This window comes from Phoenix dactylifera, chromosome 7, assembly GCF_009389715.1.
Source record: "Phoenix dactylifera cultivar Barhee BC4 chromosome 7, palm_55x_up_171113_PBpolish2nd_filt_p, whole genome shotgun sequence".
In the NCBI taxonomy this organism is placed as follows: domain Eukaryota; kingdom Viridiplantae; phylum Streptophyta; class Magnoliopsida; order Arecales; family Arecaceae; genus Phoenix; species Phoenix dactylifera.
In genome coordinates this window covers 16,458,370-16,473,364 of record NC_052398.1, presented here as the reverse complement: position 1 = coordinate 16,473,364, position 14,995 = coordinate 16,458,370, and the positions used below count along the sequence as shown (strand labels likewise).

Below are 14,995 nucleotides of genomic sequence, written 5' to 3'. Positions count from 1 at the left end.
TCTTTTGCAGTGATGGCTATGGATAGCGGGAAGAGAGATCTGGAGCTCCTCCCTCTTCTGAGATGCCGGCAATGATCAGGGCTAGGTTGCCTCTTCCCTCTTCTTCTTCATTTTTTAAGCTAGGTTGGCATGCGTTTATTTTTCCTGAGATCTGAAACTCTTCCCTCTTTTGAGATGCCAGCAATGATCAGGGCTAGGTTGCCTCTTCCCTCTTCTTCATTTTTTAAGCTAGGTTGGCGTGCGTTTATTTTTTCTGAGATCTGGAGCTCCTTCCTCTTCTGAGATGCCGGCAATGATCAGGGCCCCCAGAGATTTGTAAATATTTTTTAAAAAAAAATTATTTACAATGATGCTTATAAGCGTCGGAATAGACTGTATTTTTTTTGTATGAATAGAGATTTTCCAACGCTTTATAAGCGTCGGCAAATCTCAGTTTTTGCCGACGCTTTCGTGTAGCGTCGGCAAAAACTTTTGCCACTCCGATATCGCCGACGCTTTTGCGACGCTTTAATTTGCATTGCCGGGACTTTAGCCGACGCTTATAAGCGTCGGTAAAGGTTAAAAAAAGCGTCGGAAAAGATCAGTTTTCCTATGGTGGCTGGGGCTTGTTCTCAATTCTCTACCATTGGGACTAGCAAAGCTCTCTCGGTGTATGTGGAAAACTTAAATTGATTGGAAATTGTGGTTCTTAGGATGCATCATTTTCCTTGAAGAAAAGTTAGAGAAATGCCGAGCCTGGTCTGGACATAGGTTTAACCAATAGACAGAATGAAAGGGTGCATAACAGGCGAAGCAAAAAGAAAGAGAATAGTTACAAAGAAACCGAGGAAAACGAAGGATATAGCAACAGATAAGCTAGTTCTCTATCATGGAGATATGAACACTGGTGCACTAGCCACGAACAATTTTCTCCAACAAGATATGTTCAATCTCTCAGGAGCAGTATATGGTTGATTACTTGCTATGGAGAAAATATGGCAAAACCCATAAGATTTTTCTTTTCTATAAAATATGAAAATTTTATTCTTATGAAAAAGGAACTTTTTCATCTCTCTCATTTGAAAACTTCAACCAAATATAAAGCATTCCTCTTTTTTTCGTTGACCGCATCCTCTTTATTTTTGGTATAAACTTGCCCACATACTTGTCCTGATTGGTCAACTTTTGCACCATCCCACCTGATAGATTTTGTATATTAATTAATTAAATTATTGTACAGAATTTAAGAAGTACTATAGCAAAAGTTAAGATATTTTTTTACTTCCAATTTTCTGTATCACCTTTGGAAATCAAACATGCTTGTGCGCTAATTCCCAGCCATTCGCCACATGCCCATAACCAGCCCTCACATATAGAAGTTTAAGTCAGGGGTCCAATCCTTTACTTTTGTAACCCTGAAAAGCAATGCTAGTAGAACTTAAGGCTGCAAATGGGTCAGATCGTCCCATAACCCGACCCGACCCATGTAGACCCATTCGATCCAAATTTTAGGACCTGCAGGTCCAAATCAGATTCTAAAATTGGATCCGAATCATTTTTTGAATTGGATTTGGTTTACTGAACCAGGACCCGACCCAACCCAAAGAGAAGGAAACCCAAACGCCGAGCTCTCAAGCTTTTGGTTTAACTCGGGACAGGCATAGCAGCAAAAAAGCCAGAGAAGCAGACCCAAGATGGTTTCTTTAATGAATGGGAGCTATCTCAGATATGTTCTTGTGCCAGAAGAAGAAGAAGAAGACAGGAGTTCCACACAGCTGTGCTCTGCTTCAGAATCTCTTGGGCCCAGAAGAGAGTGAGAGAGAGAGGACTGGTGGTTTGAGTTGGAAAGAAGGTGGCTTGTTTAAGGACCAGAAATGATGCTAAGTAGGTGGCTTTAACAGCACTGAGTTGGTGGTAATGGAAACAGAAAAGGAGAAAAAAAAAATCAGGATAAAGGCTGCACAAAGCCACCTAAAATCCAGCAAAAGCTCAGAGAAATGAGTTTGCTTTGTGATAACAATCCATAGCCAACCCATATCAGAATGGACCCAACCCATAGCCTATGTGAAATATGGGAGACTGTAGTATGGATCTATTTGGTTGACTACGAGCTAGCCACGGTAATTATGATTGGAGTTAAATGGATTTGGACCCTTAGTTTGATATGGATGCTCGAGCTTAAATAGAAGGAGTATGTGAGGATATCCGTATAGGTAGATCTTGAATACTTATACATAGAACTAAAAAATCTAAATAATACTTTTTTGCTAACCTTTTTGGATAAAATCATGGGTTGTTACATTTATCAAGCTATAATTATTATACAAATTCAACTAGATATTCGTCTGATTAGTTATTTAAGTATCTCCTATTCTTTAAGGATGTTGTTGTATATCTTTAGCAAATGAAATCACCTTAGATTGACTTTTTTTTTGGGATTCTTTTTTGTTTAGAATAGGAAAAAAAAGAGTATGATGACAATCAAAAGAAAAAGTGCCTTTATCATGCAATAAAATCACAATTATTCATATTGATCCTCATGTGTAATTACACTTATGTTTATTGCTAGTTTATAGGATTAAAGGGAAACTAGATTAGGAATCATTCAGCCATATCACTTCAAAATTCATTTATCAAGTCTTGTTTCATTTACAGATCTACTGAATTGCATCACCAACATCATCCATGCATGAATTATGTGACTAGTATGATTCTTACAGGAGAGGGGGCACAATATTAAGATTACTTCATAGTGATCCCGATATTATAAATTTGAAATATCAAAGTAGAAATTTTTTATATATTGGATAAGGTTGTATATATCTAATTCGTATACGATAGGAGAAGCCTTGTACACTAAAACATGTTTCTTATTCTTACAAGGCATTGCATCCACCCCTATCACCATGCCACAACAATCATTGTCCATACTCTTATCAGCATTTCCAACTCCAATTACATCTCCCACCAAAAATTTATTAGACCTTATCCATTGGAATAGCCTGTATTCCAACCAAAAAAATGTTGCAAGGAAAAAGATCTTCTGCTGCAATCTTTCAACAGGGAACAAGACAAGCTGGTCCTATCAAAGAAACAAATTACAAATTTAAGAAACACAAATACCACTGATTCAAACCAGAAAAAAAACAATTTCGATGTGAATCAAAAGCCAGTCCGGTCCAAAACATCATAACAACCGCATGACAAGCCCTTCAACCTTTTACCCTTTTCTCTATCACTTCTGTCGTCGAGATAATATAAAAAATAAAAAAATATCATTTTCTAATATTATAATACTAAAAATAAGTTTCCTTGCCGTTTGTTAATCTTTTCGTCAAAAAGTGGTTCCTACCGGACAAATCTCCGGTCCAATTCTCCATCCGTAACGGAATCTTTCGTCCTCTCACATGACGCCCGCCACGTTTCCACGGTATTTTTAATAATCTCGCGCGCCATGGAATATTTAATAATCTATTCCATTTTCGTCGCTTAAAAAACATGGCCGTTTTACGTAATCCTATCTTCTCTTACGTAATCCTATCTTCTCTCAAAAAAAAATCTAATAGGAAACAAACAGGTGGCGAGTGCTTCAAGCTAATTTAATCATCCTAAAGAATGACTTGGCTACAGTTACCGGTTGGATCCAGAAGATTCGAGGGCTGCCAACTGCGACCATTCCTTACTTCGAAACATGGATGATGATGAAAGATAAAAAAGTTGTCCAAACTAAGCATGTATTTAGAGAAGCTAACAGAAATTAGGTGTCCGCTTATGTGGAGAGCTATGCCAGTAGTAGCTTATGGGCTCGGGATGGGAAGCTGCCTCGTCGTACATATATAGTATGAATTACTTGCTTTAGCAAAAAAAAAAATAATATCTTGCTGTAAGATAAAAACATCGCACATACTTTCACTCTAATCGTTGCATTCCACGTAATAATATCCATCCTAGGCCCCCTGATCCTACCACGTGTCAATCACTCAATGGTTCCATGGTGGATAGATGAGCCTGTTTGCTCGTTGCAATCTATGAGGAGTATAAATAATAAATTCCTGATTAAAATATCAAATTTTTAAGTGCATTGTTTATTCCAAAAATAGCTTCTACGGTTCTACGTTACCCCTCCTCTCTCCTTGCAACGCCAACTCAGGAGCTCTCTCTCTTAGAAACCGTAGCAAGCGAAGAAAAGAGCAAGCGAATTCCGAGACTATCCGCCCCTCCCCTCGATCCGATCAAGGATTCAAGATCCCCGTTTGTCCAATCCAATTAATATTCCTAAAACGACCCTATTCAACGACCCTATTCCCTCTGTTTTTCTTCTCTCTCCTGTCGCTCCCTTCCTCGGCTTCGTCTTCCCGGTTTTCTTCTCTCTTAGGATTAGGGTTCCGAAGATGAGAGGCGAGGAGCAGACCTCGAAGCTCTTCTACGAGCTCTGCGCTCTCCTCCTCACCATCCTCCGCTCTCCCCACCTCGCCATCCCCTCCTCCGACGCTTCCTCGGAGGAGGCACCGCCGTACCCGCGGCCCCCGCTCTCCGTGGCGACGGCCAGGTCCCGCGCGGCAAGGAGGCCGCCGGTATCGCCGGCGGGCTTCGCCTCGCTCCTCCTCGGGGTGTCGTTCGCGCTCATGCTCTGCGGGTCGGTGACGTTCGTGATCGGGTTCATTCTGATGCCCTGGGTGATCGGGCTGGTGATGGTGTTCTATCTTGTCGGGATCGTGTCGAGTCTATCGGGGTTGGGGAGGGCGATCCTCTGCCCCGCTACCCCTTCGCCCTCGGCTTCGTCGCCCAAAGACATCTCCGGTGAGATTTCGATGGAATCCGTTGTTTTATTCTTTAATTTTTGGTAAAGTTTGGGCTTTTTGCGCGGTGAATGATATCTTACATGTTTTAATTGCTTGTCGATATCCGTAATCTTGATCTTATGGTGCCATATATTAGCATTTAATCTTTCTGATTATCTCTAATTCATTAATATTTTATCTTTATTTGAAGATTTCTAGGGAATTATATCTTGTTCGAGGGGACAAAACTTGTCTTTTCTGTTTTTGGTGGGTCTCAATATTTTAGATATACACAGCCACATCTTGATATAGTTCTGATTTTTGTTAATGTGTTTCTAGGTTTTCTTGGTAGTATTTCTATTTATTAGAAATTGGAATGGTTGTTTCTTTTGTTTGTTATGTCTAATGAATCTGTCTGATGGATCTTCATTGGGAGGGCTAGATAGGCTTCCCAGCTTATATATGAATGTAGTAATAGATTTGTTGGTATTATATGAAAAGCTCTTGTCTGTGCGATGGTGGTGCTTTTCCATATGTCATGAATTGCTTTCTGTTAGTGGAAAACAGTGGAGATGGATAATTTTTCTTAATAGTGCCTGAAGGGTGTGAGGATCTCCAGTTCATCAAAACATGTTCTCAAAGTTGTCTAGTTGCTTCTAATATTGTTTCTCAATAACTGAGGTTGGTTCAGTTCTGATATGTCTGCCAAGTCCACTTCTTTCTTGTCCTCATTCATTGAATATTTAAGTAGGTTGTCCTTGTCTCGTTTCGCCAAGGTTTGAGACACTGCTATCCTATCATAATGGACATCCAAGATTAATATTATTAATTGTTCCTAAAACTCAACACTCAATACAACAATCAGCTCAGATATTGTTTACATATGTGTAATAATGAATGATGATTAAATTGTTGGTATGTAGCTATGAACATGCTTGATGTACTCCTTGGCATTTCTTGCACGACCCTTAATTTGATCGTGTATGGGGGACTTCAATAATCCAGTAGGAGGAAGATTAATGTTGGTAGGTTACTAATGGCTCGGTAAACTTCATGTCTTAGTAAGTTCCGTGGTAGATAGGAGTTAGGCTCATATTTTGAGCGTAAGTTTGATGTTCTTATTGAGGAAATGATGATTGTGCTCCAAGTAGAGGAATCAGAGCATTTGAGTTTGACACTGACGAGACTTTGGAAACTTTTCTTCCTTTTTCTACTTCTGTGATAACATGTTAGTATGACTTCGCCCAATTTAGGTTAATACATGTTGATTTAAAGACTTAAAGGTATTTCTACCAAAAAATTGCTTAACATTGTTTCCTTTTTTGGAAAAAAAGAAGAGATAAAGGGCCTCAATTGTCAGCTGGGTTCTTATGTGTGCACTGTTTTCACAATCATTTTGGTGGTTGTGATCATACATGACAGCAATGATAGTTCTACGAATGGTTCAGATCCAATTGATGAAAGTAGTTTTTGTTCTATTTTATTTCATTGTATTTTAGATGGTTCTCCTGGAACATCAGATATTGAAGCCACGCCCAGCCCATCTGGACTCAGGTATCTTTTATTGGTCCGCTCTTCGGCAAACAGCTGTGGATGTTGGGAGGATCAAAGAGGTCAAGTGGATAGCTGCAATTTCATCTCATTGTGACTGAAGAATATTGGAGTAGTGACTAATTGTGCTTTAGTTTGAGAGAACTAAAGTAGTCAGAATTCGGAAGTGAGGAGGATGATTGGATTGCCTGAGATATTGCTGTTTTAGTTGATCACCATGGGCTTTTCACATGTTGCCCAGCACGGTCTTTGTTCATATATTCTTACATGTCTTATTGAATGTTTTGCATGTGCTCTGGTAAATATTGTGATTCTGGGCAGCTGTTTTTTTTCTTTTTTTGATCTGTTGGCATTTGATTCTGGCAATTAACTCAGTGACTTGCAACCAGAAAACTCTTCTTACTTGGTTATATATAATTTTTTGCAGGCCAACTCTTTTCTAAACTTCCAATTATTTAGATGTGAAGTTGCAACCGATAGCAGAGTAGGTCTGCCACGGCGTCCATGGCATCAAGACTTATTTGCAGGCCAGTATATGACTTGATCCATCTCGGTTAATACTGGTTTATATCATCCCTAAGTCTACAACTTTCTTTAATTTTAATTACACATTGTACAAGTTATCGGTCCTTATATGTGTTAAATAACTAAAAATCTTCTGTTCGACAGTTTCTTTGTAGATTGCAATGTATTTTGCTTAAAGGGATCTTAGAAATCCTGATGTTTACCTGTGATAATCTGGTCCCTCATTTTTCTGCATTGCCCAGCCAATAGTTTCTTCTGTGCCCATGTATAGAGGGCGGCTGTGTAAGAGTCAAAATTTCATTTTCTCTGTTTATTCTAGCTATACTAATGTCTGTTTGATAAATTTGGTCAAAGTAACCCAACAAAAAAGATTGAAACAATTATATTGATTAACTAATGTAAGGTCATCTTTTTATAATGGGACTAAAGATTGATTACTCAATTGTCGGCTTGCTTTCAGTAGTGCTGTTCTGGCTATACAATATCCACTGCTGGAATAGTTACGGATTATTACAATGGACTGTTGATTAGCACATAAAAAATTTATAAGATCTATTCTTTTTAATATTCTTATGTACTTTTTTTTTTCTTATGAGTCATGTTAAAAATTCTCTTATATACCAAACTTGAAAACAATATTAACTAATATTCGAGTGTCCGGTACCGGTAAGACTGGTGAGGTTAATATAGATGGATGAACATTCAGGACAATATCCATGACTTGTATAATCTGCTATGATAATCAGAATGTGTATAATTGATAACTTTAGGAAATTTCCATAATCCTCCTGATAAAAGAAGATGGATTGGCAAAAAAATAGTTTTTAGATAAACTTCTGAGGACCTGCAGAAGTTCAAAATACTGACTTTCATTAGGGAGATGACCAGTATGAACATCATTACGATAAACTGCAAAACCTGCATGGTTAGACAACTATTATTATCTCTGCTGAGGGCTAAATTTGAAGGCAGGACTCGTTACTAGATGATCTAAAATTTTGGTCCTTCATGAATGGACGGATCACAAGGGTACAAATTAGAACTTGTTGGATATCCTTTTGTGACTCTGTACAAGGAGTTGCTGCATTTAGATTTTTGTACCAGGCTTTAAAAATCATTGAAACGAACACATAACCTGCACGGTATGGATTCTTTCTTTTTTTACAATATTCTTGAAATATAATATAGCAATATAATAAATTATAATCAATGGAAGGCTTCAATAACAAATTTCTATTACACATTGAGCGATGCTCTTTAAGGATAATTGAGTAAAAACTTTTATTATTAATATTAACAGCATAAATACCACTATGCGTGACGCATGTGATATGATTTTTTTACTTTTGCCAACTATTGTTGAAACTTATTGTAACAATGTAACGAATTATAATAATAAATAGAAAGCTTTAAGAGCCTTTTTTTTTTTTTTTTTTTTGGGAGATTGAGCAATGAACTTTAATGATGATAGAGCAAAAACTCTTGTCATTAGTACCCAAATGGAGGATTTTATACAAGTTGAACCTTGGTGTAGAAATTCCTATCAATGAATAGAGAACTATGCATAAATTGAATTATATTGTCATGAACTTTAATAATAGTCAAGCAAAAAATCCCATCATCAATATCGGTGTTATTAACATAACATTCACACGGCGAATAAAAAACTCTACCATTAATATTGTGTCTTGCATGATGCGCAAGATACAATTTTCTTTCTCTTTTTTCAATTGTTCTTAAAAATGCAATATGATAATATAATAATTCATAATAAATAGAAAGGTTTAATAGCCAAATTTCTATTATAAATTAATCAAATGGTTGGATATATTAATGTGTGCCTCATTACTATCTGTATTTTAATGATGACGAGCATAGAAATACCAGCATTATTAATACCAGTGTCTACACAAGGAATGAAAGATTTCTGCACAAGTCAAACCTCTATTTTAGATATATATAATAGATTAGATTTCAGACTTCAACGCAACACCGGTATCGATTTTAAAAGTCGATTCCTCCCTTCAAAGGGGGTAATAGATGTTGCTTAATGTGCGAGTCGAATCTCAGGGAGAGGAAGAGAGAGAGAGTAAAGAATGTATGGGTCCAGCTGTGTCTGTACTTTAGAAGATCATGGAAAAGAGAATCTAGACCTTCTTTTATCTCTTCCTTGCTCCCACGCGGGGCTACAAGCCATTCCTTAAAGCTCATCCAAGTGTGATAGGGAAGTGATGCCATTACCTCAAAAGCTACCCCTCACATTACTACTTTGAATCCTTGGCTTTCTTATCCCTCAAGCATTGCAGGCATTCCTTCCCTCTCCAAACCTTTGTTCCAGCCTCTTATATATCCCAAATCACCAAGGGAAAAACCAATCTTCCTCCCTTGAAGCTTAGATTAAGAAACAGATTGAGATTGAGAGAGAGAGAGAGAGAGAGAGAGAGAGAGAGATGTCTGCTGATTGGGGTCCGGTGATTGTTGCAGTGATCCTGTTCATCCTCCTATCTCCAGGCCTCCTGTTTCAGCTGCCGGCGAGGACAAGGGTGGTGGAGTTTGGGAACATGGGCACCAGTGGGATCTCAATTCTGGTTCATAGTATTCTATTCTTTTGTCTACTAACCATCCTGGTCATTGCTGTTGGTATACATGTGCATGCTGCTTGATAGAAAGATGGATAAAGAGTCTCATCGGCTGCCATCTTCGTCCGGAATTCTTTTGTTCTTGCTTGTATTCAATTCAGGGTATGTGGAGCAATCGATGCTTTAACTAAAAGGCTTCCACTTTACACTGTATTTATTTGCATTCACAAGTTCATACTGGTCTGACATTATTCACAAGCTTGTTTGTTGCCAACATCATCTCAAACAGGATTAGAGACCGGACTTCAAAAAAAAAATATATATATCCCTCTTCCAAGTTTATGAAAAGCTGCATCTTTTAATTGTGAGCTCTTTTAATAATTATCTAATATTGTTGTGTTATTGAATGTCTGCAAAATGCACTCGGTTGCAGCATCAAAAAATCGCAGTAAATCAACTAGAAGTAAGGTTTTGAAATTTAGGCAAACAATAATATGAGAAATCGAACAAAAATTTGGAAATAATTGTCTTATTAAAGTTTGTTATCTTAATAAATTAGTTGGAAACTACCAACACCTTTGTATTATCTCAAAAAAATGTAAAAATTAAATATTAATATTCAAAATTCGTAAATCTATTTATACAAAATAACTTTCAATGAGGTAGGGAAAATAAATATCAGAAAAAAAATCATGAACGATTAATATGCAGTCCAGAACGATTTCTTAAATTATTAATATATGAATAAACCGAAAATACAAAAAGCTGGATAATTTTAATTGAGTGTTTTGTAACATAATTAACTCAGAAAAAAAAAATCAATAGACCATGAAAAGAATGAGAATTATTCAAATTCTCTTTAATATTGTCAAGAATTTTGTCTCCGTTCAAGATGGCTCAACTCGAGATGACATTGGATTGCACCAGCTTGAACTACAGAGAACCTTGCTTTCGTCCAATTTCGGAACCAAGGCTGAGCTAACTAACTCTCTTACCGGTTTGAAGGGTTATTTAACTGCTAATTTTGCAAAAAAAAAAAAAAAACTTTTATTTTACATTATATGTATATTTATGGATTTTAATAAATATATTTATTTATTTATTTATAGATACGTAATATATATAAGAAATGCAACTACATTTTTTTTGTAGTCGCCATAATCTTGTTCAATTCTTTCTTAATTCTATGAATGATGGTAGAGTGATCTATTTGATTAATTTTATAAGCGAATGTGACTTCAGCCTATTAGCCATGCTGAAGCTTTGCAGAAAAAGTTTGGGACAATAAGTTTGAGACAATAACAGATCTATGATGCTTTTAGATATTTCGGACGGCATGCGCACTACAGTCATATATCTAATGAGTCTATAGTCTTGGCCGACAGGCTCAAGAAAAAAAAAAAAAAAACTCTGCAAACCCTCCACTCGTTGGTCACGTGTCAGGTCCCACGGGTCCACCGCCTTGGTCATAAGCCAAGACAGCAAAAGCATGCATACGATGTTCCGCTGGAACAACGGAACCAGATTCGACCCACGGACTCCCCTTCCGACATAGGCGAAGAAGGGAGATAGATCCTGGAGACTTCCACGACTCGAACTGAAGAACATCCCGCAACCGTTTCAAGCGGAAGGCAAAAAGAAAAAAAGAAAAAAAAAGACATGAAATCATATAAGCAAGACAGAGAATTTATAGACAAGAAACCATCCACTTTCTCTTTTTTTTCTCCTTAAAGAAGGAAAAAAAAAGCATCTGATCCTACAAGTCCTTAGGAAGAGCCACTCGCTCTTTCTTTTTTATTCGCATATATTTAACAAAGCAAGACAAGTAAGGGAACAAGGAAAGGTGAGAGGTAGTAATAAGGAATCAGGAGGTGTAGATGTGGAGTTGGAGGGCGACGATGATGAGGGTGTAGAGACCAAAGAAGAGGAGGGTGTGGAAGGCGATGGCCTTGCCGTTGGTCCGCATGTTCCCGAATCCTACGACGCGGTAGCTCCCGGGGATCTCCAGCAGCAGCCCCGGCGACAGCAGCAAGAACAGCAGCACCCCTACCACCACCGGCGCCCAGTCCGCCATAACGCAGCGATCGATCAGCGGTCGACGAAATGACAAGCCGAAGACAGAGAGAGAGAGAGAGGAGGACGACGATGGCAACGAATAATAAAAGACCAACTTTTTTTGGCGTTTGCAGTGACTTGTGACATGTGTCATCAGTCTACTATACTTCTATGGCGTTATGAGTGAAATAACTGTGTGTTGGGCACCCGGCCGGTTTTAGTTATACCCTTCCCACCCGTGGGCCCAGCTCGGTTACCCCTCTAGGCTCCGACACGAATACCACATGTGAGTACGTCACACCTAGCACCACCGAGGCTACTAGCAGAGTGATACGCCTTTCCAGATCCCGTGTCCGAGCATGGAGCATCTGATCTCCACAATTTAATCGACGTCCGTGCATTTCGAACTCGGAACCACTTGGTTGGAAATAAGGCCACGCTTCCACTAGGCTACCACCTCAGCGGCTATAAGTTCCATCCTCTAGCCTTCTTTTCTGGATTTCATTTCTCGTAGTATATGTTGGATAAATTCTCTTCAATTGTATTGTTGGCACTTTTTTTTTTTTTTTTGCATTTGCCTCATTTACAGGGGTTGCATTCAGATAACTAACAAAAAAAAATAAATAAATTGCATGAATATTTTTCTAAAAATTTAAATTTATATGAATACGCTCTTAAAATTTATATTTATTTTTGTATCCTCATAAATCACTATTTTTGCACAAATACCCTTAATATAATGGTTCTTCTAACACCGTTAATAAAAACCATATTTATTTGAATTAAAAATAAAATAAAATTTTGAAATTGCATTTTTGTCTTCCATCACGATCTATTTATAAGTATTTATTATTGCACATGTACCTATTAAGAGTATTTAAGTTATTTTAATTTGAAATCATTAATTTTTTAACTGTGTTAGATGGTATGGGTATATATGCAAAAATAAGAATAAAAAAAAGGTAAAATAGCAAAACAAGTGTTTTACGAGGGTATACATGCAAATATCAATTTTGAGAGGGTATTCATACAAAATTCGATATTTAGGAGGGTATTCATGCAAAAAAAATAGAAAAAATAAAAACATAAAAATACAAAAGGTAAAAGTGAATAGAAGTAAAAGTAAAAGTTGAGATATAAGATGAAGTTGTTTTAGAAAGTGAATGAGTCGTTGCTGGACTCTTTAACTATTTTACAAAAATAGCTCAATAGTCTTGATCTTCTTGTTAGGAGCAGGAGGTCGGATAACGCATTGTAGCTCTAATTTTCTCCAAAACTCAATCACATTGAAATCTTGCATTCTTCAACTGCCTCTCTCACAAAATCCAGTAAAGATAATTTTTTAACACAAGCCATAACATTTTTATATTCAAAAACTAAGATATGATGGGCTCTTCCTCCTTAGGTCTTGTCTCATGATAGAAGCTGAAGCGACATGATCCCTAGCCTACGATATCCAACTTTGCGTCGAAAATTTTGATTTCATTTTTGAAAATGTTCAAATTACTAAAAGGAAACTTTAATTATTTCCTTTTTTTAAAGAAAGGTTCAATTTTTTAAAAACCTATTCTGAATAATTTCACATTGGATATTCTAAGACAAGTTGGCTTCGAGGATGATGACCTAGTAATCACTCATGCTCGCTCGCTCAGCTCGGTCACATATGTGCATGGTGGGATGTGATGTCGCATTTGCGTATGCAACGCATACATGTGCATAGCTGGCATGTTTTGCCACGTGTCCTAGCCAATTTTAATTCATATTTAACTACATATTCATAGCATAAGAATTATGAATTTCAAAAATGCTGATTTTAAGTTTGAATTCAAAATCAAATTTGACATGAACCATGACATTTATACTGCATGTCTTATACATATGCACTATCAAGTCTTTACAAGGCGCCGACACAAGTAGGTCATTAAGGTCTTTATTGAGAGAGTCGTTGAGGTCTTTATGGATCTTTCCGAAGGTTACCTTGGTCGAGTTTAGAAGAATGCTCCATATTTTGTGTCAGATACAAAAAAATAAAACTTAAAACAAGTTACGCCTTAGCTACTACTCTAAGGTTGAGCCTTCACTAGCCTTTCTTTCTTTTAATTTTCCATACAATTTTCCTAAGCCTTAAGTCTTTCCTGCTATTCTTTTTGGGCAGCTGAAGGAGTCCACTGGGTCAAGCCTCCACACAATCATACTCATGATAGAAGGATTTGAGTCGAGCGGTCTTTGGAGACAAATCTCATCATATACCTATATGATGGAGTGAAATTTGTTCCTAGGACAGTATCTTCACATGTCTATTTTGGAGTCGTCTTACAAATTTCTCTTATTATTTAATTACATTTTTCAAAAATTTGTTTCTTGCAATTATTAGTAATTTCTAGAAATTAGCATCCACAATTTGTCCTTGATGTAACTATAAATGACTCCCTTTTGCAAACTCCAGAATTCCTTCCTCCAAGAATTTGATCTCTCTTCTCACAAGGGACAGCAGAAGCACTTATTACAAACCTAAGCTAATGTCTTAGAATTCATATATTTTTTTAATATTTGCGTCTTTTGGTCATCAGAATGCATTTATGCAAAGAATATATGAAGGATTGTATTATATTCATACAAATCCCTGTAATCGACCATTTTGAAGTGGGAAAAACTTTTGGGCTCGTTTGGTTCGCAGGAAAAGGAGGAGGAAAGTGTGGTCAACGGGAAAGTAATAAGATGCCTTTTGTTTGGTTGGAGTTTTCAAATGAGAGAAATGAAAAGTTGTATTCCCATGGAAATATGATTTCCACATTTCATGGGAAAGTCTTTCCCATGAGAAACATGGAAAAGTTACTTTTCCATGAGATGAGAATCACTCCTTTTTTATTTTTTCTTAAAAAGACCCTTTAGCATTAAAGAGGCATTAAAAACCTAATTTTTATTAAGGGCATAATAGGAATTATACATAACTTTCCTAGGAAAGTGGATGGTCAACCAAACATAAGCACTTTGGAAATTTGTCACTTTTCCATGGTCAACCAAACATACCAAAAGTACTTTACTAGGTATCCTCGTCCTAGGAATCTGATTCCCAGGAATCATATTCCTAGGAGGGAAAATACTTCCCACGAACCAAACGAGCCCTTTGTATAAGAAAAAAGCGGGATAAGCAGGCAAATTGTAATTTTAGCATTAGCTAGTTTGCTTCTCCTTCGCTGTCCCTCTTTACTCTAACATATACAATGGTGCTTCTTGCTAAGGTACCTTCCAACCGGCTCGGTCGGCTCCTTTAAATAGTGTCTGCTGCTTCAACCTTATCTAAGTTCTATCATAATTGTTATGACCCAACCTTACCATATGGCTGAATGTGCATGTATCTCGTAGATGCCATCGTGAGTTAGGATATGGGATAAACAATACAACTAAAATATCCGATCTTTGATTATGAGTAACATTGTTGATTTTTAATTGAGACATTTCGTTAATTTTTTTTGGATTGAGAGACATAGATACCGTCCCATCTCCAAAGATATAACATTGTCC

The 14,995-nt window shown here is 37.1% G+C and overlaps 1 protein-coding gene across 2 annotated transcripts; it reads left to right on the top strand.

Moving 5' to 3' along the window:
• Positions 1-4,065: 4,065 nt before the first annotated feature.
• On the top strand, positions 4,066-9,777 carry LOC103707859. 2 transcript variants are annotated; one of them, XM_039128418.1, is made up of 2 exons: positions 4,066-4,779; positions 6,739-9,777. In XM_039128418.1, the coding sequence occupies exon 2, from the start codon at positions 9,287-9,289 to the stop codon at positions 9,497-9,499; it is 213 nt and encodes a 70-aa protein (XP_038984346.1). In that variant the 5' UTR covers positions 4,066-4,779; positions 6,739-9,286; the 3' UTR covers positions 9,500-9,777. The 2 variants fall into 2 exon arrangements, with proteins under 2 accessions (XP_038984346.1, XP_008790765.2); XM_008792543.3 differs by having other exon boundaries at positions 4,090-4,779; positions 6,739-7,179.
• Positions 9,778-14,995: the final 5,218 nt, after the last annotated feature.

Bases quoted from the DNA above. Each gene is read 5' to 3' on its own strand.
- LOC103707859 (XM_008792543.3), top strand. From the start codon at position 4,371: ATGAGAGGCGAGGAGCAGACCTCGAAGCTCTTCTACGAGCTCTGCGCT. The intron at 4,780-6,738 runs GTGAGATTTCGA...AATTTTTTGCAG, and splicing joins GTCGCCCAAAGACATCTCCG to GCCAACTCTTTTCTAAACTT.